Source organism: Canis aureus, chromosome 8 (genome assembly GCF_053574225.1).
Source record: "Canis aureus isolate CA01 chromosome 8, VMU_Caureus_v.1.0, whole genome shotgun sequence".
NCBI classification, from domain to species: Eukaryota; Metazoa; Chordata; class Mammalia; order Carnivora; family Canidae; genus Canis; species Canis aureus.
This window is the reverse complement of record NC_135618.1, coordinates 38,300,166-38,328,086: the sequence shown is the minus strand read 5'-3', so window position 1 is coordinate 38,328,086 and position 27,921 is coordinate 38,300,166. Positions and strand designations below refer to the sequence as shown.

Here is a 27,921-nt window from a genome sequence, read left to right as displayed (position 1 = left end):
CCCCTCCTCCCCTCTTTAAAATCCAGAAGACAAAAAAAAAAAAAAAAAATCCAGAAGACAAGCAAGAAAAGCCCCACCCCGGCCTACCCAGCCCTGCCCAGCCCTGGTCCTGGTTTCAGCCCTGCAGCTGCCCCATTGGGCAAGTGCTCTATAGGGCCCCCTCGGTCTCTTGACGCCTTCCCATCTCTGCAGAGCTGTGGCCCCAGCAATCTGGAGCCTCCCCCCACATGTATCCATGAGTCAAGGTCAGAGGAGGCATTCTAGAACTGAAACCCTCTCGGTGGCCCCATGAATGCTCCCTGAATCATGGACTTCTGCTTCCTCCTGCACTTCCCCAGGGCACGTGCCCCCTCTTGGCTCTTCTTTCCTGGGCACCTGGGCCTTTCTCTGGAGCTCTTCTCAGTCCTACTCTGCAGTTGAGGAGGGAGGGATGACGTGCTTCTGTGAGGAACACTGGTAATCCGACTATTTCTGCAGGGCCAGCAGGATCCCCAACATAAAAGGACCATACAGGGCATCATTTCTGACCCCTCCCCTTCTTTGGGGTGCTTATAGCACCTGGGCAACCCACGATGGCCCCCCATTCATAGCAGGATTCCCCTACAAGTCCACAGACCCTAAAGCCACAGGAACATGGCAGAGACTGCATTGCTGTGGACTGCCCACATTCACACTCAGGAAGCTTCATGGGGCATGGGATTCCAGGAGGGCAGCGCAGCCTGGGGATAGGCCTGGAGTCAGGGCTGAGAGCTTAAACTTAAGGGGGGCTCTGGTCACTGAGACTTTGGAGCCTGGGCTCTGTCCAGCCTGACCAGGGAAGCCATGTAGGGTTTGAAGCAGGGCAGTCTTAACACGAATCTCATGTGATCGGCCATTCCTATGGGGTCAGTGACAAAGTCCTCCCCTGTGCACGAGCCACCTATCATCCATCAAATCCCACCTATGTCCTGAGTCTGTTGTGTTTCTGGATAAGGAAGACAAAATGAAAAAAAAAAAAAAAAAAAAAGGAAGACAAAATGACTCAGAGATGCCCTTCTCATGGGGGCCGAGGCCTACCCCCCATAGAGCTGCACTGGTTTCTCCTTTCCCCGCCCTGCCCATTCGTCCTCTAGAAGGGCCACTGGTCCAGCAGGCGTACAAGTTCATGCACCGCACAGTGCTGGCCTTTGGGACCAGCCCGGCCCTGCCTGGCCATAGAGCTGCCCCCCACCTCCGGCAGGACTCCTTCATCCCACGGACTGTCCCCTCTTCCCTGTCACCCTGCTGGACACTTCTGCCTGCCTGGACGTCTTCACAGGAACCCCATCATCCACTCCGCTCCGTGAAGCACACCCAGTCCCCACAGGGCCTGCTCCTCAGGTGCGCCCCAGCCCCCGAGCACCGGCCCACAATCTAGGCTCTCGTCCATCACTACAAAGGGCGAAACCAGATGACACTTATGAGTAAACACCGTCTTCGAAAGAAGGTTGTTTTCAGAATTTTCCAAACAGCATTGCACAGTACTTGGGAAAATTCCACACCCTGCCAGACTTCTCTTATTTTTAGTTTTAGTTTTGTTTCTGAGTTATGTGGGGGGAGGGGCTCCGTTGTCTTCTCAGCCTGAGCCTCCAGAAGACTTTTAAAAATCATTTCCTTTTCTAAAGTTTCAAACCAAAAATAGTAGTTGCAAGAGGGATGCACTGCAGGTCATAGGTGTTTGGCCTGGACTGCCGGGGTCAGCCTTCAGCCACATCTCCTCCCCTCTGGCGCTGGCCACCTGTCCTGATGGCCAAGCTGCACACATCACAGCCCATCCACCTGCACCTGCCGGGTGTCTCCTGAGAATAGGGACCTGTGCTGCGTGACCCCAAGACATGCTGGGCCTTGGGCCATCCAACACCCGGCGCGGGCGTGCCTAAGCTCTGCAGGTTGTCCCAGGGACGCCAGGAGCCTTCCGGTGTCCTGTCCCTTCAGTCCGGTGCAGAGGGCAGCCCCCGCCCTTGGCCCTTGGAGGCCCAGCAGTTTAGCAGCTGTCCCTCGGGCCGGGTGCGTGACGGCCACGCAGCTTCTGCAGCGATGAGCCAGGAGCCCCGTGTCCTCGGCACAAGGGCCCGGGACGCCCGGGGGGTGCTGAGCCTGAGCCCGGCTAGGGGGGCGTCCGCTGGCCCCCCAAGATTTCTTTCCTTTCCTCTGATAGGGAACCTGCAGGGGGACGCCGAGGCCGCGCACCGGGTCCGCGCGCAGCAGGCCAGCCCCGGCTGCAGCGCGCGGGGTGCTCGTTCCTCCGCGGTGGCGGGGCGGCCAGGGGTCCGCGCGTCCCACCTCCCGCCGATTAGGCGGCCGGCACCCGCTCCAGGGGGGGCTCCCTGCCCGCCCTCCTCCCCGTTCCCCCTGTCCCGTCCGCCCGGACCCCGACTCCCCTCTCCGGTCCCGCCGTGATCCGTTCTCGGAGACTGGGCCCACGCAAGTCACCCGAGCGAGCGGCAGCCAAGTCCCTTCCGCCCCAGGCAGCGCCGGGCGCCGGACTACAACTCCCAGGAGGCGCCGCGCGGGCGTCCCTGCGCGGCCGCCGTCTTGCATCACGTGGACGGGCCTCGCGGGTCACGTGGCGGCGGCGAGGGTCACGAGAACAAACACAGGGCCGCCGCGTTCGCCGGGCGGGTCGGCCGCCGCGGGCCATGGCCAACGTGTCCAAGAAGGTGTCGTGGTCCGGCCGCGACCTGGACGACGACGAGGCGGCGCCGCTGCTGCGGAGGACGGCGCGGCCCGGGGCGCCGGCCGGCGAGAGCGCGCCGCTGCTGAACGGGGCCGGGCCGGCGGCCGCCCGCCAGGTGAGGCCCGGCCGCCCCGGGGAGCCCGCGGCGCGGTCAGCCTCGCCGCCGCCGGGAGCGGCCTCGCAGTGCGGGCCTGGGCCGGGCCTGCCGTCCGCTCCGACCCGCGGCGCCCGGCTCTGCCGCGATCGTGCCCCGGTGGCGGGGGATGGGCCCTGGGCCGCGCCTGGTGGGGTCCGAGCGGCGGGCCGCGCTCGCCGCCGCCCTGCCCTGGGCCTGGCCCTGCCGAGGTCTCTGCTGCTCCGCGGGGCCGGCCCAGGGCGGTCGGGGGAGTCACAGGCGTTTGCTCCCACGTTCCCTCCGCGATTAGTTGAAATTGGAGCGTGCGGGCGGCCGGCGCGTGCGAGCAACAGGTCAGGGGGTCGCGGCGTGTCCCCGGCGGCGGGGCGGTCGGCGTGTCAGCGAGTGTATGTGGGTCGTGTTAATTTTGAGTTAATGAGCTGTTTTTATCCCTCGCCGGGTCTCGGTCTCCTTTTGCTTTTTTCGTTCCTGTCTTGTTTAAACGTTAGAACAGCCTTTAAAAATTAGGAAGGGGGATCCCTGGGTGGTGCAGCGGTTTGGCGCCTGCCTTTGGCCTAGGGCGCGATCCTGGAGACCTGGGATTGAGTCCCACGTCGGGCTCCCGGTGCATGGGGCCTGCTTCTGCCTCTGCCTATGTCTCTGCCTCTGTCTCTCACTGTGTGCCTATCATAAATAAATAAAATTTAAAGAAATTAGGAAGGACGCCAGCTTGAGGCTATTTCTGGGGGGGCTTATCCTGAACTTCCCCATTCTGTCCAAATGCATCAGAGACTGACAGCCCATGTCAGCCCTTTGAGGGAGGTCTCATGCCGAAATGGTTCCCACATCCACATGAGCAGGGATCCAATCTGGAGGGAGGCCTTGGGAGCGCTTTGTTACTTTCTCCTTGGAACATTATTGTTTTCTTTTTCTTTTTTTATTTTTTAAATATTTATTTATTTATTTATGATAGAGAGAGGCAGAGACACAGGAGGAGGGAGAAGCAGGCTCCATGCCGGGAGCCCGATGCAGGACTCGATCCTGGGACTCCAGGATCGGGCCCTGGGCTGAAGGCAGGCACTAAACCACTGAGCCACCCAGGGATCCCCTCTTAAACAATTTTTTAAAATGTATTATGCACCTATTGTGTCTGGCTGCATGCAGTTTGCCTGGAACACAGGTGCAGAAGCAGCTTCATTCCTACTGGCTGCGGGCTCATGGAGAAGCATGCCTGACCCTCTGTGAACACTGTGTGCAGGGCTCCCCGGGCAGTGGCTTGGAGAGTGCAAGACCCACAGGTGGGCCAAGAGGTGGGAAAGGATGGAGAGTGTGTTTGGGGGACCTTCTGTGGGTTTGGAAAGTAGATCGGAGTGGGGTGAGAGGTGGGTCAGACCTATCGCAGACAGCTGCTGGCCTTGAATTTGCCTTTATCTCAAAGAGAGCCCTGCAGGAAGCTGCATCAGAACCTGCAGTGTGTAGACTTTCGGCGGAGGTGGGGGGGGCGGAGACTGTAGATGCTTGAGCTAGGAGTCCTGATGCACACCCGAGGAGGCAGGCCTCGTGGCCTCTCATGCCTCAGGGTCCTCCCCAGCAGATCGGTGAAGGTGTGCGCTGCGCTGAGCTCAGGGCCTGTTCCAGCTGGTCCCACTCTCAGGGTGTTAGTATTGGAAACAGTGGCATGAAAATGACTGGATCGTCGTTCACAGAGTGACTCTGCTGGCAGCTCTCCTGTGGGGAAGGCGTGCCCTGGGCCGGCAAGCTGAGTTCAGTGTTGGGCTCCGGGGGACACCCTGGCTCTGCAGCAGAGGGCGGCCTGTAAGCTGCTGTCAGTCCAGGCCCATTTGAACTAAAATGGCAACCCGAGCAAACGCCCACCCTACGGGAATGTTCTAGTGGATCAGACATGGGAGCTTGTCGTGGCCATCTCCTGGGCCTTTGGAATTTGTTGCATGATGTCCAGAGTTGGATCGTGGTGGTGTGGCCACCTTGACACAGGCACGGCCTGCCAAGCTCCTGAAGTAGTTGCTGTGGGCAGCGTGTGCCATGTGGCTGCCCTGCCAGGCTGCTAAGTGCCCAGCGGGGAGTAGGCACAGCCCTGGGCAGGATATGCTGGTCACCACTGAGCTCAGCCTCCATCTGCCCGGGAGCAGGCCGTTCCCTTTGTCAGGCCCCTGGGCCTGTTGTGCTCAAGTGTGGGGTGATGCTGAGTTATCAGCGAGTCACCCCATTCTGCCGCTGGGACAAGGAGAGGGTGAGGTCAACCAGCAAATCATGGTCATATGTATGGGCAGTGGGAAGCAGGGCATTTCGAGAACTCAAGGGAATTCTGAAGCAGAAGCAGATGCTCCAGGGGTGGGGGGTGGGGTGTGTACAGTATTTGTAAATGCAGGACACTTCCAGGGACCTTGGCTTTGAGAAGCTCCACCTTGGGGTCAGGGGTAGGACTCTCAGGTTAGTGTTTGGAATCCGTTCTAGGGATCTTGCTTTTCTGGGAACTGGGTTTCCTCTGTGTCCTGCCCTGATGACCTGGAGCCACAGACCACAGCCTGAGAGTGCTGGGGACAGGGGAGCGCGTGTTCAAGAGCCCCTTGAATTCTGCTCTACACAAGTGAGCACCCCATCTTTCTCCTGGGTGGCTCTTTGCACTGTGCTCAGCCCACCTGGAAGTTCTTCTGCCTAAGTGTCCTTGACCTATCCTCCTTTCTCCACCCAGCCACAGCCCTACTTTGTAGGGTTCAGGCTGGCTGTCCCAGTGCCCTCCCGAGGGCTCCCCAGATCTGTGTCTTTCCTGCCCCTAGTCCCACCGGTGTAGGGTCAGTGGGGATGGGACAGATCACCACTGCAGCAAGGGCATCGTGGACTCTGGAGCTGATGGACTAGACTGGGCCCAGGCCTAGACAGAGGGTGTCAGGAGCCCCCACCCCGCACAGCTCACTTCCCCCCCCCATTGGGGTTCAGCCCCTACAGGCAGCCTCGTCCACTTGATCCAGTGTGCCTGGCCCCCCCAAGCTTCCTCATGTTTGCACTTACCTTGTGTACGGGCAGCTGCGCGCCTGGCCTGGAAGCCCCTGGCTGCTGGAGCCCTCTATCCTCCATGCTGAGCCCAGAGCCTGGCGGCTGCTAGAACACACAACAACAGAATGGGGCAGCACGCAGCCTTTAAATTGTTCTTAAACTTGGTTTTGCTTTGAGTGAAAACACAACAAAATTTACTGTCTTGTCTAGTTTTAAGCATACAGTTCAGAGGGGTTAAAGGCATTTGCATTGTTGTGTAACCCCACCACCGGCCAAGGAACTGGTCCATCTTGCACAACTGAAACTGTCTCCGTGAAACGCTCAGCCCTAGACCCTGGTGCCCACCCTTGTACTTCCTGTCTCTCTAAACTTGACTGTTCTAGAAACCTCATACTGTGGTGTGAGTGGAATCAAACAGTGTTTATCTTTTTGTGACTGGCTGCTTTCTCTTAGCATAACGTCCCTGAGATTTGTCTGTGTTGTAGCATGTTGCAGAAGTTCCTTTTTTAGGCCAGACAAGCTTCTGCTGCACCGGTAGACCATAGTAGGTTTATCTGTTCATCCGTCAGGAGATACTTGGGTCGCTTCTACCCCCTGACTGAGGTGAATCATGCCGCCGTAAGCATGGTGTGCAACGGTCTCTTTGGGTTCCTGCTTCCAGCTCTTTTCAGGACACACCAGGGGTGGACTGCTGGCTCACATGCCCTCCTGTGTTTAATTTTCCAAGGAAGTGCCACACTGCTTTCCACTGCTGTGCACCCCCACCCCGCATGCGGGGCTCCAGCTTCCCAGCCTCCCCTGCACACCCGCTGCTCTGTGGTTTGGTGGGGGCCATTTGGACAGGTGTGAGATGCCACTTCACTGTGGTTCTGACCTGCATCTCTAATCCTGATGATGCTGAGCATGTTTTCCTGTGCCTGTTGGCCATGTGTGTGTCACCATTGGAGACATGTTTTCAGGTTCTCTGCCAACTTTTTAAATCGGGTTGTTGATTTGTAGGAGTTCTTTACATGTTGTGGATGTTAACTCTTTCAGATATGCGATTTGTAATATGTTCTCCCATCGTGCAAGCTGCCTTTTCCCTCTCTTGTCTCCTGTGATGCACAGAAGTTTTTCAGTTTGACGCGGTGGTTCCATTGGCGTGTATGTAAGGTATTTTGTATTTATTCATGAGAGACCCAGAGAGAAAGAGCAGAGACACAGGCAGAGGGAGAAGCAGGCTCAAGGCAGGGAGCCCGATGCGGGACTTGATCGCAGGACCCCGGAGTCACGCCCTGAGCCCGAAGGCAGTTGAGCCTGAGTGGCTCAACCACTGAGCCACTCAGGTGTCCCGCGTGTATGTTTTTTTTACCTGTTTACAGATAGGTATGGATTTATGGGACCTTGACAAGGCTGTACGCAGAAGGCCTGTGCACCTTCCCCAGGTTTCTCCGTGGCTTCCTCCCACAGGATGATAGTGCCAGGCTAGCACCAGGACATCGACGTCAGCACGTGTGTGGCTCTCCACCCTTACATGCGTCATGCATCTGCATCCACCTAAGTGCCACCGCAGCCAGCATGCCGAGCATGCGCATCAGCACGAACCACTCTCATCCTCCCTCTTGTGGTCACCCCTCCCTTGTTCACATTCCCCCAGGCCTGGTGATTTGAGTGTCAGGGCAGCTGCGCAGTGTGTCATCTATGGGATTGGCTGCTTTGACTCAGCAGCATGCCCCAGAGATTGCGTCCAGGCTCTTGTGCGTGTCCATAGTTTGAGGAGCTGGTACGTAATCTCCTCTGCTCGAGAGAAAGAACCCGTGTCAAGTAAATCACTGAACTCTAAGTGGTTTGTTTGACTGCAAAAGAGATTTCCTGGAAGATGTGCTTAAAGCTAGAAAAGATGTGCTTAAAGCTAGAAAAGAGAAGTGGGGAGCTTGAGAGGCCAGGGGAGGGAGGGGCTGCCACCTGGCAGCATGACCTCGCATTTCCAGCCAGGAGTGCTCTGTTGGGGCGCAGCTGGCATCCTCTAGTTGGGCGCTGAGCACCTGTGTCACCTGAGCGAGTGAGCCCGTGCCCACAGGACCATTCTCGTCACACCTCCCCCGAGGCGACATCTGCCTGCAGCCTGGCCCTCGGAGACCGTGCAGACGCCAGAGGAGATGCACGTGGGCCCTGACTTGGGGCCCCTTCCTGCAAGGGGGATGCCTGCCTGGGTAACCCAGCTTCCCTGCTTCCCTCCTGATGGCTGGTGGGTGGGAGGGAAGCGGGCAGTCTGCCAGGGCAGAGGGCACACCTCCTCCTCCCGTGCCTCGCACTCTTGGACGGTCGGCACTGCCCTGGCCTTTCTCTGTGCCTGTACGTCTGCACACGTGTCTGGTGTTGCTCTGGCCAGGCTTGTGGCCAGGTGGTGGCCAGAACTCCTCCTGATCACGTGTCCTGTCTGTGGAGCAGAGGCGGCAGTGGGCTTGAGAACTGGGGTCCCTCGCCAGGCCAGCCCGGTGGCCAGGGGGGCCAGCGCTTCCGCTCCACGCTCGGAGCTCAGAGACCCACCCTGTCTTCCTCAATGGATCAAGTAGCTTGGGGGCATCGTCTGTGTTTTTAGAAAGAAACAGACAGGGTGGCTCAGCAGTTGAGCGTCTGCCTTTGGCTTGGGGCGTGATCCTGGAGACCCGGGATCGAGTCCCACATCAGGCTCCTGCATGGAGCCTGCTTCTCTCTCTGCCTGTGTCTCTGCTTCTCTGTGTCTCTCATGAATAAATAAATCTTAAAAAATAAAAGAAACATTTTTCTCCATAACCCCCCATTTTACTGGTGCTCAGTGCACACACATGGAGAAAAGTGCCCGGCTGTGCACATGGAGCGGGAGGACCGTCCTGTGAGCACGCTGCACGCTCCTCTGCCCTCGTCCTCATCCTCGGAAGCTTCCACCTGTTGTGGGCGAGTGTGGGACCTGGAGCACTGTGCGCTGTTTTCTACAGGCGCCCATCTCGGGGGTGGGGACTAGGGGTGGTGACTAATAACAAGGTAGAAGTTGTAACGATACAGTGTAACAGTTTGTGGGAATGCGCGCTCCCCACCTGCCCACGTGACGTGTGCAGAGGATGTGCAGTGGGGCAGTGGCCCCTGGTGACGCAGCACTAGGCGGCTGCTGAGCTGCTGACCAGTCAGGAGGAGGGTCACCTGCTGCCTCCTGTGTCCGAAGCCGCGGAGAAGGGGGAGGATCGTAGACGCTGCTCGTCCGTGGGCCCCCGTCCAGGCAGCTTGGGGGTGACCAATCCTGGAACGCGTTTCTCTGAAATGCAGAGGTGGCTGGCGTCTGTTCTGTTCCCGTGCGGTGCGCAGAAGGCAGTCACGGGCCTGCTCGTCTGTCCCTGGTGGCTGATGGAAGTGTGGCCACCCCCCGTGGCCCGAGCCCTCAAGCTCACGATAGGACGTGGGTGGCGTGGGGTGTGGGATTTGGCAGACGCTGGTGCAGGCGTCCTGTAGAACTTGGTCCCCAGGGCTGGCGGCCGTCTGGGGGCTCAGGCCGAGGACAGCGGGGCCTCAGGGCTCATTCGGGGACCGGGCGCCCTGGGGTCTGGCGCTGGCCTGCGGGAGGGTGGTGGCGCCCCCGCAGCGCGGCCCGCGGCTGAGCACTCTGTGATGTCTCTTATGCTTCTAGTCACCACGGTCAGCATTGTTCCGGATCGGACAGATGAGCAACGTGGAGCTGGACGATGAGTTGCTCGACCCGGTGAGTGTAGACTCGTCCCCAGCCTCTCCGCTCTCGGTGCTCACCCGCCCCCAGGGGGGCAGAGGCCCGCTGTTGCGTAGGTGCTGCCCGGCAGAGCACGGGGAGTAAATGCTGAACAAGAGGGTGGCGGACAGGGCACCAGGTGGCTCAGTCGGTTGAGCATCTGCCTTCGGCTCGAGTCATGATGCCTGGTCCTGGAATAGAACCCCCCCCCCAATCAAGCTCCCTGCTCAGCGAGAGGTCTGCTTCTCCCCCACTCTGTCTCTGCCCTCCCCCCTCTGCATCTGCCCCTCCCCCCTCTGCCTCTCCCCCTGCTTGTGCACACATGCTCATTTTTCTCTCAAATAAAATCTTAAAAAAAAAAAAAAAAAGAAAAGTGGTGGATTGCAAGCAGGGCCATGCAGAGTTCTGGGACAGGTGTGGACAGTTTTGTGCCAAGCAGGAGGGCCGGTGTGGACAGTTCCTACAGAGCAGGAGGGCAGGTGTGAGCAGTTCCTACAGAGCAGGAGGGCAGATGTGAGCAGTTCTACAGAGCAGGAGGGCAGGTGTGGGCAGTTCCTACAGAGCCGGAGGACTGGCGTGGGCAGTTCCTACAGAGCAGGAGGGCAGGTGTGAGCAGTTCCTACAGAGCAGGAGGGCAGGTGTGAGCAGTTCCTACAGGGCAGGAGGGCAGGTGTGGGCAGTTCTGTGCACAGCCCTGAGGCAAAATTGGAACAGACCTCGGGGCCCCCAGAGTGTAAGCAACCAGGAAGTCAGCTCTTCGAGTTGGTGTCCCCTTAGGCTGAGCCACATGAGCAGAGGAGGGGGTGTGCATCTAGGAAGGAACAGTGAGCGTGTCCCATGGAAGTGAGGCCAGGGCAGCAGGGCCCCTCTGGGGTGAGGGGCCTTTGTTGTCCTGTCCTCCTGCCCCACGCCAGGCTGTCTGGCAGCTGCTGGGGAATGTTTCCCGAGCCTGCCGACCTTGCATGTGAGCTCCTCTGGGTTGTGTGGTTCTCACCTGCATTTTTCTGATGGCTGATGATGCCCAGTCGATCTTTCCCGTGCTGGTGGCCACCCTGATGTCTTCTTTGCAGAAATGTCTGTTGAGATCTTGTGCCACTTTAATTGGGTTGTTTTTATCATCGGTTTGTGAGAATTCTTTGTATATTACACACATATTGCATATCAGGTGTGTATTTTACAAAAATGTTTCTCCCTTCTCTGGGTGGTTATCTATTTGACGGTTTCCTTGGAAGCACAAAAGCTTTAATTTCCTGTTTTCTTTGTTTTTCAGAGACACGGAGGTGGGGTCAGGGCAGAGGGAGAAGGGAGAGGGAATTGTAAGCAGGCTCCACACCTAGTGCAGAGCCTGATGCAGGGCTTGATCCCATGACCCTGAGATTACGACCTGAGCTGAGATCAAGAGTCAACACTCAACCGACTGAGCCCCACCCGGGGAGCCTCACAAAAGCTTTTAATTTTGATGGAGTCCATTTGGCTCTTCTTTATGGTGTTGGTGTCACATCTAGGAACCCACTGCCTAGTCTAAGGTCATAGAGATTTTCTCCTGTATTTTCTTCTGAGCATTTTGTAATCTTAGATCTTTGATCCATTTTTCACTAATTTTGTGTGTGGTGAAGATAAGCGTACCACTCCATTCTTTCGCGTGTGGGTGTCAGTTTCACAGCACCATTCTCAGAAAAATCACCTTTCCCCTAATGAGTTGGAAAGTCACTTGGCCGTAAACGGGAAGGTTTCTCTCAGGCTCTGCGTGTCTCCACCCATCCCTGCGTCTGTTGTCGCGCCAGGGCCACGCTGTCTAGAGCGTTCATGGCGAGTTTCAAAACTAGAAAGCAAGAGTACTCCAGCTTTGTTCCCCTTTTCAAGGTCGTTTTGACTGCTGGAGACCCATTGCCTTTCTGTGTGGGTTTTAGGACCAGCACGACAGTTTCTCCAGGGACGCCGCTGGGGTGGCCGGGGGCTCGCTGCTGTTCCCTGCCTGGGTACCTGAGTCTCTTTATTCAGATCTCCCGTTTCTCTCCACAGTGTTTTATGGTTTTCAGCGCATACATTTTACACCTCTTCAGTTACACGTATTTTACGCTTTACTTGTCATTGATGCTATTGTAAGGGCAGTTTTCTCAGTTTCCTTTCTGGCTGTTCCCTACGGCACATAGAGAAGCCTTTCATGTTTGTATACAATTTTCTATCTTTGAATCCTATTGAATTTATTAGTTCTAGTTTTTTTTTTTTTAGCGTATTTTGGGGGATTTTGTGTATATGAGATCACGTCGTCTGCAAATAGTGTGTCTTTTTTTTTTTTTTTTTTTTTTCAAATAGTGTTTCATTTCTTCCTTTCCACTCTGGATGCCTTTGATCTCTTCTTGCCTGCCTGCCCTGGTAGGACCTCCAGGACGGTGTGCAGTGGGAGTGGCCACAGCAGGCGTCCTTGCCTTGTTCCTGATCTTAGGGGAGGAGCTTCAGTCTCTCACCATCAAGTGGGACACCTGGCATGGGGCTTTCATAGGTGCCTTGATCAGGGTCAGGAGATTCGTTTCTTTTTTTCTTTTTTTTTTTTTTTTAAGATTTATTCATTCATGAGAGACACAGGCAGAGGCAGAAGCAGGCTCCCTGCAGGGAGCCCAACGCGGTACTCGATCCCAGGACCCCGGGGTCACGACCCGAGCCAAAGGCAGACGCTCAACCACTGAGCCACCAGGTGCCCCAAGGAGGTTTTTTCTGTTCCTAATTTGTGACATATTTTTGTCATGAATGGATGCTGAATTTTTATTAGATCCTTTTTCTGAATCCATTGAGATGATCATAAGGATTTTGTCTTTTATTCTGCTGAAATGGTATTGAACTGCTTTTACTCACAACACGGGCTCCAACGCATGGGGTGTCCTCAGCCAGCGATCCTCTTTCTCCGCGGGCACTGAGCGTCCTACGATTCCACTCAGTCCTGACACTGTGTGCCCGGCTCAAGGGCAGGCCCCCGGGCTGAGGGCCCCGTCCCACGAGCCCGCCCCCACCTCAGAGGCCACCCACAGGTCCAGGCTGTCAGCCGTGCTGCTGGCCCCCCAGCTGTAAGTCGGGGTTCTCACGACCCCCTTCTCGGGCCTGTAGTTTGCTGGGACGGCTCACAGATGTCAGGGGAACACCTCACTTAGGTTTCCTGGTTCATCATCAAGGGTACGACTTGGGAACAGCAGCTGAAAGACACCCATGGGGGGTTGGGGGGTGGGGAAGGGGCGCCGAGCTTCTAGGCCCTGCCCCTCCCTGCACCTCCACATGTTCCCACCCAAGGCTCCTGAACCCCTGCACCTCGGGCTTCTGCAGAGTCCCTGTGGTTGACCAGGCCCCTGGTGCTGGGCAGGGGTCTCTAGCCCATCCCCCTCTGCAGAGGCTGGAGGTCAGGGAGTGGGAGCTGAGAGTTCTACCCTCTAGTCTAGATTTTTTGGGCAAGCAGTGCCCACCCCTCAGGAGCGGAAGACACCCTCCAGGGAGGCCGCGTGCCAGCATGTGGGACGCAGACCAGAAATCTATTTCCCACAGTTCCACAAACACGTCACTTGGTTTTTGGATGCATCCCTGGGATAAACCTGACCTGGCCATGGTGCCGAGGGCGCCGATCTGCTGGTACCTTGTCCAAGACTTTGTGTCTGCGTTCCCAAGGGCTGTGTGCCTGCACTTCCCTGCCTGTGGCACCTTGTCCAGCTCTGAGGTCCGGAGACTACGGACTTCATGGGACAGATGGACATGTGGCCTTTCCCCTTCTCGTTTGTGCTCCGTTCTTGCATGTTCTGGGTTGTCAGGTGCGTGGCTCTGCCTCTTCCTTCTGCAGGAGATGGACCCCCCTCATCCCTTCCCCAAGGAGATCCCGCACAACGAGAAGCTCCTGTCCCTCAAGTACGAGGTGGGCCTCCTCCCTCCCAAGCAGCCCCTGGGCACCTTGTCCCCCCTCCCCACCTTTGCCCAACGTGAACCTGGAGCCGGGGTCCTGTGTCCTGCAGAGCTTGGACTACGACAACAGTGAGAATCAGCTGTTCCTGGAGGAGGAGAGGCGCATCAACCACACAGTGAGTCGGGGCTGGGCCGTCCACGCTGCTGCTCGAGGCGTCCTAGAGGCGTCCTAGTGGAGCTGCTCCTGGCCTACACGCGGCCCTCTCCCTTCTCTCTTTGATTCTGGAGCCACCATCTGTTCTTGTGGGTTTTATCCTGGAGCAAGAGACGCCTATGCAGGACGTGGCGTGGGAGTGGGCGTGTCGAGTCAATGTGATAGAGAAGTCTGCTCAGTGCTCGGCGTCAGCGCCTGACTGTGGGCCAGTTGGAAAGGCCCACCGCCCGTGAGATGTTGGCCAGAGGCTGCCTCCCCGGGATGCTGTTCATGGTGGTGGCCCGCGGAACCCCAGGAGCTGGTCACACCGACTCGAGTGGCCTATGAGTGGAGGCCTCCCCTCCATGCTCACTTCTGACGGTTGCCCTCCCCTACAGGCCTTCCGGACGGTGGAGATGAAGCGCTGGGTCATCTGTGCCATGATCGGGATCCTCACAGGCCTCGTGGCCTGCTTCATCGACATCGTGGTGGAGAACGTGGCCGGCCTGAAGTACAAGATCGTCAAGGACAGTATCCTTTGTCCATGGTTCCCGCGCAGAAGGGAGCACGGGCTCCACCACAGAGCCTTCAGGTCCCACAAGTGCAGCTCTCACTGGCCAGCAGTGAGGCCTCCAAACCGGGCACGTTTGCCATCCAGGTGGGGGAGGCGTGGCTGCCTGCTTTTTTGCATCTCTGTCACAGCTGGGCTGTGACGTGTCTGGGGTGCGCGCATGCCTGGGGGGACGCTCTGGGCTCAGGAGTGGGGCAGGCAGGCCGGGGTGAGGCTGCCAGTCATCCTTGATGAGTACCAGATATCGACAAGTTCACGGAAAGGGGTGGGCTCTCCTTCTCCCTTTTGCTGTGGGCCACACTGAACTCTGCGTTCGTGCTCGTGGGCTCTGCGATCGTCGCCTTTGTGGAGGTATGGCTGCCAGGGGGTCACAGCAGGGGTTCCTTCGGGTGGGAACCCTGAAGATCCTGCCGGTGAGGTTTGCATGGGGGCCGCCGGCGCCGGCGTTAGATGTTCAATCCAAGTGGAACGCGCCCGGGCCCCGAGGTGCCACTCCTGCCCCATGCAGCGAGGACTGCGGGGCATGCCCAGCATGTGCAGGGCCTCAGCAGTAGGGCTGGTCCACCTGGAAGGACCCGCTGCTTCTTTCCAAGACTTCTCTCAATAGCCTCCCTTCCTGTGGCCTGCCTTTGCTTTGCTTCTCCCTTGTCATGGGTATAGTATCCAGAAGCATCCATCTGGGGTGCACTGTGGTCCCCCCCCGGGGCGGGGGAGAGACACTGAATCTCCTTCCCACTCCATTCCTGGCCCCTCCCATGTCCTGCCCTCCCTTCCACTACCCATCATCACTGCCTCTGGAATGAGGAGAGGTAGGAGCTGTCCATGGGCAGCTGTCCCTCCCCTGCCTGCCTTGGGCACCGCAGGGCCGTGTCCTGGGCTGGTGGCGGCTGTAGCACCTCCCTTACTCAACCTAGCTCAATGCTGGTCTTTCTCTCCTTCCAGCCGGTCGCCGCTGGCAGCGGGATCCCACAGATCAAGTGCTTCCTCAACGGGGTGAAGATCCCCCATGTGGTTCGGCTCAAGGTGAGGCCGGGGGTCGCTGGGCTGGGAGCTGTGGGTTTGCCTCCATGCCCCTCTGCGACTGACCCAGGTCCACTCTGTGCTGCCCACAAACGTGTGTTTTGAATTCACATAAAATTCCTTTGGAAGGTGGTGAAATTTTCTTGTACGCATTTTAAATCACACACAAATGCTTAAATGGGGCGTCTGCTGTGATCACGGCCACATGGAACACATGGGGTTAATATTTCAGGCTGAGAAAAGCCTTGTTACGGTGGTAGGTACACTCGCCATGAGTTTTTTCCTGTTTTTAGGGTTTTCCTTGATGTTCCTTATACTTTACATTCTCGATAATGCTCTGCATCTGAGATTGGGCTGTCAGGAGCGTGGCTTCTCCGTGGCAGTGTCCAGGTGTCGGGTCAGCTTGCCTCAGCCAGAGGCTTCTCTGGGCCCGTCCAGGGAGGGGTGCTCCCGGGGGCCTGCAGCTGTGTGCCAGGGGTGCAGGGCGGGTGGCGGCACCCTGAGGGGACAGAGCGGCCTCGGGGAGGGTCAGTGCCCTGCCACAGACAGCAGGGTCCACCCTGGAGCCCCTGGCAACAGCATCTGCCCTGTGCGCCCGTGCGGGGTAGCCAGATGGTGGGCCATGAGCAGGCGGGTGGGCGCAGGGTTGGGAGATACACCTGGGGTGTGTGCACCCCCACAGGGGCTGCTGCTCTTGGCTCTCTGGGACACAAACCTACTTGGGGTAGAAAATTAGAAGGTTCACGAAGGCAAAAAAGAATTGGCCAGAAGCGCAGCACCAAGGATGCCCCCTGCGGGTGCCCTGAACCTCCTGGACACCTCCTTGCTTGTCACACGGGTTTGGAGCTGGGCGCATAACCAGATTCCCGGACCACCTGTGGCCTTTAATCAGAGATAATGTACCTTCCTTTGTGTTCTAGACCCTCGTCATCAAAGTGTCCGGCGTGATCCTGTCCGTGGTGGGCGGATTGGCAGTGGGGAAGGTAATGGAGCACGTGTGGCTCTGCCCACACCCGATGGCCCTGTGACCTGAGGCCACGCTGGTCTGAGGATGGCTGTCCTGTGCTTGTAGGAGGGGCCAATGATTCACTCGGGCTCCGTGATCGCCGCTGGCATTTCCCAGGGGAGGTCAACGTCACTGAAGCGGGATTTTAAGGTGAGTGCTCTGCTCCCCACGAGGTGACCCCACCATCCTAGGGAGCTGTGCGGGGACCACACCTCTCCCATGGCCGCCCCAAAGGCCCACAGGGCCTAGGTCAGGAGCGGCTCACGTGCAGACTGAAGGTGCTTCAACTTCAAGATCAGTTTCAGAGGTTTTGTCATGTTCGCCCCAGAAGCCACCAGCACGTTCTGACCGGTGCTGCACTGGCTTCACCTGGGGATTCAGAGACGCTCATGGTCTTTACATCATGAACGTGTTTTTAGTGCCTCATCCATTTGGCTTTTGTCCCATCTTCCACGGGCTTTTGAGGTGTCTGGTGTGTCTCCTGCACGGTCTGGAAGGTTAATCATCATCCCGTCAGTCTGCGAGGGCGTCTTCAGGGTGCGCTGCTGCGCCAGTTCTGTGGTCTTTGTGAATCCACATCGGTGGGCAGTGCAGAGATCCCTCCATGTCCCTGGTCCGTGTCGCTCGGACCCTGTCTCTGCAGCCCTAGCTGACCCTGCCCTGTGTGAGGGGCGTGCCCCTGGGGAAGCGGGCTGAGGGCCTCTCCCTGTGTGCTTCTGTTGCAGATCTTCGAGTACTTCCGCAGAGACACAGAGAAGCGGGACTTTGTTTCTGCAGGAGCTGCGGCCGGCGTTTCTGCGGCGTTTGGAGCCCCCGTGGGTGAGGAGGGCAGTGTGGGGGGAAAGCTGTGTTCCTCCTGTGTGGAGGAGCAGCCTTGCTGTTTGTAGATGTTGAGTGCGGGGTGTGGGCACGAGTCCCCAACAGGCCCCGTGGCTCCCTTGGCCAGGCTTGGCGCCTGGGGTCGTGGGGTGTGAGGCTGTAGTGGCGTGGGGTCTCCTATGGCCTGGGTGAGCACGTCAGGGCTGCTTGCCATTCCAGGTGGAGTCTTGTTCAGCTTGGAGGAGGGCGCCTCCTTCTGGAACCAGTTCTTGACATGGAGAATAGTAAGTGCCTGCAGAGGGCCGGTGCCCTGCACAGCTCAGGGGGTGCCTTCCCAGCCCCTGTGCCCGGGAGCCCCTGTGGCCAGAGCCACACCCCCGTGGGGCTCTTAGGGCCAGCTCTACCTGGCATGGACCTGAGCTGCTAGCCCTCCTCCTGCCGTGTGCGCCTCCCCTGCCAGTCATGGGCCTCGTGGGCACCCTGTCATCCTCATCGGGCCCTCTGTGCTCCCCCCGCCCCGCCCCGCACACCTCCCTCAGCTCCGTCACTGGCTCGGTCCCAACCCTCATCCAGATGAGGCTGCGACACACTGGCCCAGCCACAAGGGCCCTGGCACCTCCTGAGTGTTGTGGGGACCCTTCCCAGCCCCCCAGACCCGGGGCTCCTGCCAGGCGGGCTTGGTTCTGATGCGGCTTGTTTTTCTCTCTGCCCACAGTTCTTTGCTTCCATGATTTCCACGTTCACTCTGAATTTTGTCCTGAGCATTTACCATGGAAACATATGGGATCTGTCCAGCCCAGGGCTCATCAATTTTGGAAGATTTGATACAGAGGTAATACACTGTGTTCCCTCGTTTTTTCTGGTTCTTTCTCGGAATGAGGCCAAGGCCGCGTACATAAGGTCCGTCCTGAGAACGTGTATTTCTGGGAAATAGTCAATTTTTTCTACAGGGTTGTGCTCTAGTTTGTACGTGCTGGGGGCCAGGAGGTGACTCAGGAGAGGCCACGTCTGACCTACCCACCCAGCTTGGGACGCCTGACACCTGCTGGGTCCTTCGGGGGCACCTGGCACCCTGTCATTCTGTGGACTGTTGGCCGCGGTGCTCATACGGTCGCTTCCACAGGGCACACGGGTGCCTCGCACTGGGGCCCTACCCCCAGGAGGCACCACACACGTGGACACAGGAGCCCTCAGGTCACTTGGGGTCACAAAATGTGTTCCTGGGGCTCTCCCTCACTTGTGCCCCCCTGACTCCCATCTGCCAAAGGCTCAGACTGTCCCCACCTTTAGGCGGACGGAGACACGGCCAGGAGCAGGCAAAAGCCTTGCAGGGAGCGTGGTCTGCTCAGGAGACCTGGCCCCTCTCCCGTAGACTGCACACTCGGGTGCGTGGTGCCCGAGGCCTGTGCGCTCCGGCTGACTGCAGCTCGTGTCCATACTTGCATCTGAGTGGAGAGTGCTGGTGGGGTTCTCACGGGATGCTCCTTCTCTCTGTGCAGACAATGGTGTATACAATCCACGAGATTCCCATCTTCATCGCCATGGGCGTGGTGGGTAAGGGCTGTCCCGTGAAGGGGCACTTCCCGTCCCCCTCCAGGCAGCAGTAGGTGAACTCTGACAGGGTCAGCGTGTGGTGGGGTCAGGGCCTGCCAGACCCCAGGCCTGGCCCAGCTTTGAAGCGGCCGGAGAGGGCTGTGGCCCCCACACCTGGGTGCTGTCCCCCTACATCCTGCCCTGTGCATGCACCCCCGGGGGGAGCCCACGGCTGGGAGGCCGGAGCTTTACCTCTCTGCTGGAAAAGCCCCTCAGCGGGGCACTCTTCCAAGAAATAGAATGAGTGGGGCTCCTGGGTGGCTCAGCGGGTGACGCATCTGCCTTCAGCTCAGGTCACCATCCTGGGTCCTGGGCCCTGGGATCAAGTCCCACGTCAGGCTCCTTGCTCAGCGGGGAGCCTGCTTCTCCCTCTCCTCTGTCTGCTGCTCCCCTTGTTTGTGCTTGCTCTCTGCCAAATAAATAAACACTATCTTAAAAAAAAATTAGCATGAGCTCTGGACAGTGCTTTCTACTCTGAAAAACCTTTTTTGCTGGAAGGCAGGCAAGGTGTTGGAGCAGTCAGCCTGTCCGCGAGCCGGGGTGTGCTGACCTTGAGCCGCACACAGCGTTGCCTTCCTCCCCTTCTCTCTGTGTCCCTCATGCTGCCCCTTCCTGCTCGTAGGTGGGATCCTTGGCGCCGTGTTCAATGCCTTGAACTACTGGCTGACAATGTTTCGAATCAGGTGAGAAGCCTCCCTTTTGTGGACCTGGGGCCTCTGAAAATGGGTGTGTTCTGGGCTTTGGGCCCGTGGGGCTGCGTGGAAGACTGGGTGCCAACACGCGTCCTTCGTGGTGGTTCGTGTGGGCAGGGACAGACCAGCCCTGGCCAGGGCCATGCAAAGACAGGCTTGGCTGGAGGCCGGGAAGGTCTTGACCCGGGGGACAGTCAGGCCTGCAGAGGCCCTCTCATCTGCAGAGCATTTATGGGAGCTTTCAGGTTTCTCGAAACCCTCGGGCAGGTCATAGGCTTCGGGAAGCACTTCTGCCTCTTGTTCTCTCACCCGGACGTAAAACGCTGTCGGGGAGCGACCAGGAGATGACCTAGTGATTGTGTGTGCTGTATCACCACCAGTCGTGTCCTGCAATGGGCTCTCCTGAGGCGCACACTCCAGTTGCCATGGCAACTACTCAACCATCCAGCCATCCTGAGGCCCGGTCCATCCTGCTGTTTGTTCCAGATACATCCACCGGCCCTGCCTCCAGGTGATTGAGGCCATGCTGGTGGCTGCGGTCACGGCCACAGTCGCCTTCGTGCTGATTTACTCATCTCGGGACTGCCAGCCCCTGCAGGGGAGCTCCGTGTCCTACCCCCTCCAGGTAGGAGGCCCAGGTGCCGTGAGCGGGTCCCCCAGGCAGAACGTGGCAGGAAGATGGCTGACACAACTGAACTCTGGGCCCGGGCGGGCTTCATGGGCCTGCCAGGCACCAGGAGAGGGGACATTATGCTGGGTGGGGTCTCCCCGGTCCTCCTCCCAGAGCGGCAGCCTGCCTAGGGCCACATAGGGACTTGAGGAGTCGGGCTCGTGAGTGCGGGCCCGAGAAGCACAGAAACCCGCATACACGTGCTTGCTGCAGCACGGTCACGGCCCGCCATCCATCAGCCCCAGTGTCTGCCGGTTGGCAAAAGGTTCAGCAGAACGGGATTTGTCTGTAAGTGGGTTTATTTGGCCATGAAACGAGTCACAGCCTTGACATACTGCTACGTAGGCGAGCCTTTAAACACACCATGGGGGGCGGCCCCAATGGCCCAGCGGTTTAGCGCCTCCTTCAGCCCAGGGTGTGATCCTGGAGGCCCAGGATCGAGTCCCACGTCGGGCTCCCTGCACAGAGCCTGCTTCTTCCTCTGCCTGTGTCTCTGCCTCTCTCTCTGTTCCTAATAAATAAATAAAATCTTAAAAATAAATAAACACGCCACGGACAGGAGCCAGACACAAAGTAGCTGTTTTGTGTGATGCTGTGTGAAACATCCAGAACCACCAAATGGGAGGCAGAGCAGACCGTGCTGGCCGGGGCAGGGGGAGGAACCAGGCAGTGAGCACCCACAGGGGTGGACATAGGTGTCACAGAGTGGGTCTCGGCCTCCCATGGGCTGACTCTGGCCACCCCACTGGGGCTCGGGCCGCCAGAACCATGCTCTGCTCAGCCTGGGAGGGCTGGGCCCGCCAGCACTAGGGCTTGGGTGCCAACTGTTGAGCCCCTGAGTCCTGTGCCCCCAGCAACAGAGTCACCGTCTGGCCAGTGTCCTGTGGACTGGTCCCTGCAGACTGGACCTGCCTCTGGGGCCCTTGCAGTCCCTGGCCTGGCTCTGCGTCCTGCCTCCCCGAGGCCACAACCTGACTCACCCGTCGTATGGTTGTACCCTGGCGCTGCACAGCCTCCGACCAGTCTGCCCTACCGGCCCGTTTTCTCTTCCATCCTTGCAGCTCTTCTGTGCAGATGGCGAGTACAACTCCATGGCTGCAGCCTTCTTCAACACCCCAGAGAAGAGCGTGGTCAGCCTTTTCCACGACCCCCCAGGTGTGTGTCTGAGCCCTGTGCCGTCAGCCACTCGTCTCCACGTAGGCCTCGACCCCTGCAGGCTACTCTGTGACCCACTGTCCCTGGGCCTGGGGATCCTCTCCTGGGCAGCTGTGCTGAGGGTGGAAGTCACCACCCTTGCAGTGGCGGGCCTGGTGGCACACGGGGCTTGCGGGGCCCAGGGGTGGGCTGGTGGCGAGCACCTGGGAGGGGGTGGGCGGCTTCTGGGGCTGTCTCCCTCGGTGACGACATTCCAGTCTCCCGCGGAGGTTTCTTTCTGGTCGCTGCCAGCACAGGGCCCCCTCCAGCCTGGTGACAGCACTGCCATGCGGCCTCTCCTAACCACACGTTTGTTTGTTTGTTTTTAATATTTTTTAAGTAAGCTGTAGCCCCACCATGGGGGCTCAGTTCAAAAGCTGGAAAGATTGTCCGACTGAGCCAGCCAGGCGGCCCCAGCCACATCCCATTTTTAGTTAAAAAACAAACAAACAAAAAAACTGCAGACTGCTGGTTTTCTGCACACGCCTTCCATGGCTCTGATCTGGGCACCGCGTGGGCAGCAGCCTCACCCCTGTCCACAGCACACAGGCTCACGAGAGCGCCTACTGTATGCACCTGTGAAAGCCGGTGTATGGCTGTTGTGCGACACACTTCACATTTTCCATTTGGGGGTCTTTTAGGCCAGCTCTCATTGCTCTCTGTCACAACAAGGTCGCTGAGAACTCTCTAGTCTTTATGCTCCTGTACACTTGCAACTGGAGTCCACACAACTCCGCAGGAAGGCTTAGTAACCGTGGGGCGAGGCTGAGCCATTGGGCACAGGAGCGGGGGACTCCTGGATATGTTGGTCTCGGGCTCCGATTGGTATCTTCCAGCGTCTGGAGGTGTCTGCAGTGGCTTGGTGGCTGGCAGCCTCCCTCTCTGACACCCAGGGGTCTGCACACCCTTCCCTCGGTCTCAGGTCAGCGTCCTGCTGGCGGCACCAGGCCCCACCTGCCAGGCGCCATCCTTTGAGGACTATGCTTCTGAGATCTGCGCTGTGGCCCCGGAGAACGGGGCTGCTTCTGGGGGCCAGGGTGCAACCAGGAGGAGTGACAGGGCAGCGGGGAGGGCGGCCCCCTCGCTGTGAGTGCATGTGGCAGGCCCTGGCCAGCCCCCTCTCCCGTAGGCTCCTACAACCCCATGACGCTTGGCCTCTTCACCCTGGTCTACTTCTTCCTGGCCTGCTGGACCTACGGGCTGACCGTGTCCGCCGGTGTCTTCATCCCGTCCCTGCTCATCGGGGCCGCCTGGGGCCGGCTCTTCGGCATTTCCCTGTCCTATCTCACAGGGGCCGCGGTGAGTGTGGGCTTCCCCGGCACCAGGACCCGGGAGCCAGGGTTCCCAGAACAGGTGCATCTGAGCCCCTGGGCGTGGCTGCTGCTGCTCGACGTGAGCACGGGATCAGAACGGCCGTCTGTGGACGGAGCAGAGAGCCGTGCATCGGGACTGATGCTCAGAGTTCCCAGGGTGCACAACTGAGGCGCGTGTGCGCGGCCTCCAGGCGCTAGGCTTTCATTTTTTTGTATTTTCTTTTCTCATTTGAGTCACCAAAACAAGATTTCTAAAACCATGAGGGCCCGGGGAGGGTCTCCCATCCGCCCTGCTCCCTTTCCCGGGTTCTGGTCGTCCCTTCTGCACGTTTCCTTCCGGGCGTGGCTTTGGGTTTTTCTTTTTTCTTTTTTTAATTTTTTGATCTTTTAAAAGATTTTATTTATTCGTGAGACACACACAGAGAGATAGAGAGAGAGAGAGAGACAGGCAGAGACACAGGCAGAGGGAGGAGCAGGCGCCATTCAGGGAGCCTGACATGGGACTCGATCCGGGGTCTCCAGGATCACGCCCTGGGCCAAAGGCAGGCATTAAACCGCTGAGCCACTCACGGATCCCCAGGTTTTTCTTTTTTGGATGAGAGCCAATTCACATACCGTCAGCCTTCTCTCCCCCCAGAAGCGTGTGGTGCGGCAGTTCTTCAGCGCACTCCCGGGGTCGCACCGTTGTCCCCCATGTCACCACGTGCCTAGTGTCCCGCACAGCGTTCTCCTCTCCCCGAGGACTCTGCCCGCTGGCGGCCACTGCCACCTCCCCCCCTAGCCCCCGCAGCCCCTTAACCACCTTCTGTCTCTAGATCTGCCCATCCAAGGCCTTTCCTTTTTTTTTTTCTTTTTTTTTCTTTTTTAAAAATTTTATTTATTCATGAGAGACAGAGAGGCAGAGACACAAGGTGAGGGAGAAGCAGGCTCCATGCAGGGAGCCCGATGTGTGGGACTCGATTCCAGGGCCTTTCCTGAATGGCGTCCACACTGCGTGGCCCGTGTGTGGCTTCTCTGGCCGAGCACCGTGCTGTGTGTGCCGGCTTCTTTCTCTGCACCCACCTGTCCCTCTTCCTTCTCCACACATGGAACGCTTCCTCCTGCCGTAGCTGCCAAGCTGTCCAGTGTGTGGATGAACACTGGAGCCTTTGGAGCCTTTTTGGGCAGGGCACCCCTAGGCTGTTTCCAGACTTCTGTCATTCTAGGTGCTGCCGCAGGCCATGCTGCCTGCCTGTGTGCGTGAATTGTAGGATTGGCTTCCAGAGCTGGAATTGCTGGGCCCAGGGGCCCCTGGTGGTACCCCACATCTTGGTGGGCTGCTGGCCCTCTGACACCTCCTCTGTCGTCCTCACAGATCTGGGCAGACCCTGGCAAATACGCCCTGATGGGAGCAGCTGCCCAGCTAGGTGAGTCCTGGTTACCACTTGGGCGGCGTCCCAAGGTCAGGAGGGGGACGCATTCCCCTCGGGGAAGTGGAGGCCGTGAGTTCACGCCATTGTGGCATGCAGGGTCACTGTGCCCACTCGGCACAGCCTTCAGGGCTAGACCCCCTGGGTGAACGGGTGGGGGCACAGGCACGCGCAGAGGACTCGGGCAGTGGGGGTGAGGGGGCGCGCAGAGTGGCCCGCAGAGGCTGGAGACTACACCCAACCTCCCCGGGCAGGTGGGATCGTGAGGATGACCCTCAGCCTGACGGTCATCATGATGGAGGCCACCAGCAACGTGACCTACGGCTTCCCCATCATGCTTGTCCTGATGACTGCTAAGATCGTGGGGGACATCTTCATCGAGGTGTGGCTTGTGGGGAGAGGCCTGCCTGCCCTACCCTTCGCTCCATGCAGCCCCCACCGTGCCCCTGGCCGGAAGCCTGAGCCTAAGGGCTGGGAGACAGCCACAGAGGCAGAGGGAGGTGGGGCCTACGGAGACGCGGCCCCAGCGGCCTCTGTGTCTCAGCATCACCCGCCTGCCCCTACACAGGGCCTGTACGACATGCACATCCAGCTGCAGAGTGTGCCCTTCCTGCACTGGGAGGCCCCCGTCACCTCTCACTCACTCACTGCCAGGTATGGCTGGCGGGGAGCAGGGGTGGTGGGACAGCGGACACCCCGGGAGGTTTGGGAGGGTGTGCTTGTTTCTGAACGTCCACACGCTGGCCACCCGGTGCCTGGTCCCTGGGTTTCCTGCATCTGGCGGCTTCATGCGTGTTGAGCTTCAACTTCAGTGTAAAGAGAGTGTTTGGGAAGCTCCCCTGGACCACACGGTCAGTCACAGCAAAGGCGCAGCAGATGCTCTTCCTCAGGGAGGTGATGAGCACGCCGGTCACCTGCCTGCGGAGGAGGGAGAAAGTGGGCGTCATCGTGGACATACTCAGCGACACCACGTCCAATCACAATGGGTTCCCGGTGGTGGAATTAGCTGGTGACACACAGGTACCCAGGCTCCCGGACACGGAGGGCCAACCTGCACATGCGCGTGGCTTGGGGTCAGCTCAGGGAGGCTGAGGTGCTGGCCACGTGTATCGGACGGGGTATGTGGGGAAGTCTACAGGGACGTGGGAACCCCGCGTGTGCACGTGCAGCTCACCTCCACTAGCTGCAAAGGAACCGAGTCGTGTGGCCTGGGAGGGAGCCGACCACTGGTCAGGGGTGCCATGTGCTCGTGTGCAGGCCCCTGCCTCACACGCACCGTCACCCAGGGATTCGTGGTGGTGACTTGTGTCGGGAGCGTCCAGGTCGGATGTGCCCATGTCTCACCCGGGCCTCCGGCCACCTCGGGCCTCGCCCTGGTCCCGTCCCGCGCCCCCCCCCCCCCCAACCCTGGGGAGTGATGAGCTCGTGACGGTGGACCGCCTGCGGCAGGGCTGGTGCCCAGAGATGGGGACCATGTGTCAAGAGGGAGCCCGGCAGGGTGTCCCAGCAGCAGATGCCAGGCAGCAGGGGTCTCAGGTCAGACCCGGGGCTCCACCCGCAGCCAAGGGTCCGTCTTCCCACAGCTGGCCCGGCTCCAGGGCTTGATCCTGCGCTCCCAGCTGATCGTCCTCCTGAAGCACAAGGTAGCTGCCAGGTGCCTCGGGGTGGCGGGGGACGTAGGCGGTGCGGGGCTGATGCACGGCCACCCGCAGGTGTTTGTGGAGCGCTCCAGCATGGGCCTGGTGCGGCGGCGGCTGAGGCTGAAGGACTTCCGGGACGCCTACCCACGCTTCCCGCCCATCCAGTCCATCCACGTGTCACAGGACGAGCGGGAGTGCACCATGGACCTGTCTGAGTTCATGAACCCCTCCCCATACACGGTGCCCCAGGTGCCTGCCCGCGGCCAGAGGGCAGCTTGGACACATCACGATGGGGGGCATGCTGGGAGGGGCTCACCAGCGGACCCGGCTTGGTCGTCCTGCCTCTGCTCTGTCCTTTGGGGCTGGGGGGCAGCCAGCCCAGCCGGCGGCTCCGCTGAGGCCTGTCCCCTCTGCAGGACGCGTCCCTGCCACGGGTGTTCAAGCTGTTTCGGGCCCTGGGCCTCAGGCATCTGGTGGTGGTGGACAACTGCAACCAGGCGAGTGGTCGGGGAGGGTGTGCCCTCCCCACTTTGTTTCCTGCCCACGAGAGCCCTTCATCTCCTGACCTGCCTGCCCTGGTCACTGGTAGGGCCTTGCCCTCAGCCCCTGGGGGACCTCCAGGTGCGGGACCCAGAGTAGCCACGTGCCCAGCTCCAGGGCTTTTCCAGACTGTGCTGCCCCCAGGACGCGGGACAGGACTTCCACAGTGGGAGGAGCTGCCGCCAGCCCCACTGACCTGGCTTTGCTCCCACAGGTGGTTGGACTGGTGACCAGGAAGGATCTAGCCAGGTACCGGCTCGGGAAGGGGGGCCTGGAGGAGCTCTCCCTGGCCCAGACGTGAGGCCCCGGCCCCTCCCTGGGGCCCCCACCTCACTCCCCGGGGCAGCAGGATCCAGCATCCGCCCCCCTCAGCGCCCGGGACCTGTGTGTGTCTGTGTGTGTGTGAGGCCACGTGCGAGCCGGCCCCCAGGGCAGGGCCCCTTGCTGCCTCTGCGCCATCTGCCCCCCTGTGGGCTGGCCCAGGAGGACCCTACGGCCTGTGCTGCAGCAGCCAGGGCCTCAGTGACATGCAGCTGCTACAGAGGCCTGGAGGTGACACACGGCAAGGCCCTCCAGAGAGTCTTGGCCAGAGAGAGACTTGAGGACCATATGTGACCTGAACATCCCCATCACCCTGAGCTCTCGGGGGCTACAGTGCAGACCTAACAGCTGTGGGTGGCGTGCATGGCACTGAGAGACTGGCTCTCCTGAGCACATGGGGGCTCCCCCTGGCCTCTGAGGACCCCTGGCCCAGGCCACCTTCCGTGGCAGCTCTGGTCCTGGTCCTGGGGCAGGCGGGCTCTGGGATGGGCTGGTGAGCCTGAGCAGTGATACTGTTCCCCTCCCTGGCCAGGTGGGGCTGGATCTGGTGTCCTGTGTCCCCAGGGCCCCAGGGGACCTTTTCTGGAGGTGATTCCTGGCCAACTCAGACAAGGCTACTTGGGTGCTATTATGGCAGCCCGGGGGTCGGGGGCAGTTCACCTTGGTTTGGGCCTCTTTCAAGGGAGGGGGGCCACAAGCCTTCCCTTCTTGGCAGGAGCCCTCTGGGGGATGCAGGGAAATGAGCATGGCGGGGCTCTGGAAGAAAGAAATAAAGGAATCATACCCTGATGGCCAGCGCCGGCTCCCTGGTTCCTGCCCAGCACGGGCCATGGGCCAGCAGTCAGGGGTTTGCAGGGCCACCGAGCAGGGGGCATCTGGGACAGGGCTGCCTTGACCCCACTGGACGGAGACAAAGGCAAGAGGCCCAGAGACCCATGCGAGGAAGCAGTTGTGGCCGACGCACACCTGTGGGACATGCTGGCACTGGTCCCTGGGCAGCTGTAGGGCTGGCAGGGACAGGGTCCTCCCCGGGGCCCTCGGTCTGGACACCGCTCTGGGCTGTGAGAAGTGTGATGTGGCCACGGGCCGGGCCCTGTCGTGGCGGCTCCGGGAGGGCCCCCGGACGAGGTCCTGGGGAAGCCCCAGTGAGCCCCCCAGCAGGCAGGCCTGGATGGCCAGGCACGGGGGGCATGGGTCCACACTGGCCTGACACACACCGGGAAGCACCGGGCTGGCTTCCAAGACCTGGTGCCGGAGAGCGGGATGTCGCGGCTTGTATCGATCACGCGTTGAACCAGCCTCGTGTTCCCCAGTTGGGTCAAATAAAACACTATGGAAACTCGCGCCCGCCTCTGTTTGCTCTCTTACTGTGGCCACAAGGCCCCTGGAGGCCCCGCGCAGCCTGGCTTGCGGCCTGCACCCCTTTCCTGCTCCGTTCTGGCACGCCCTGGCTGCCATCCCTGCGGGCCCCTCCCGCCCGGGCCGCTCAGTGGCGCCCCCTCAGACCTTTCCAGAAACGGG

At 59.6% G+C, this 27,921-nt stretch overlaps 1 protein-coding gene across 2 annotated transcripts; it reads left to right on the top strand.

The window, feature by feature from the left end:
- The first annotated feature begins 2,611 nt into the window (after window positions 1–2,611).
- On the top strand, window positions 2,612–27,743 carry CLCN7 (chloride voltage-gated channel 7). 2 transcript variants are annotated; one of them, XM_077906084.1, is made up of 25 exons: window positions 2,614–2,810; window positions 9,466–9,537; window positions 13,361–13,432; window positions 13,530–13,595; window positions 14,011–14,143; window positions 14,425–14,534; window positions 15,126–15,206; window positions 16,124–16,186; window positions 16,276–16,359; window positions 16,935–17,028; window positions 17,248–17,312; window positions 17,744–17,860; window positions 18,528–18,582; window positions 19,244–19,304; window positions 19,800–19,938; window positions 21,045–21,138; window positions 22,307–22,476; window positions 23,845–23,896; window positions 24,154–24,281; window positions 24,468–24,553; window positions 24,790–24,919; window positions 25,483–25,542; window positions 25,612–25,788; window positions 25,956–26,036; window positions 26,294–27,743. In XM_077906084.1, exons 1-25 carry the CDS (start codon window positions 2,658–2,660, stop codon window positions 26,378–26,380), a joined length of 2,430 nt encoding a protein of 809 aa, XP_077762210.1. In that variant the 5' UTR covers window positions 2,614–2,657; the 3' UTR covers window positions 26,381–27,743. The 2 variants fall into 2 exon arrangements, with proteins under 2 accessions (XP_077762212.1, XP_077762210.1); XM_077906086.1 differs by lacking the exon at window positions 13,530–13,595 and having other exon boundaries at window positions 2,612–2,810.
- The last annotated feature ends 178 nt before the right edge of the window (window positions 27,744–27,921 follow it).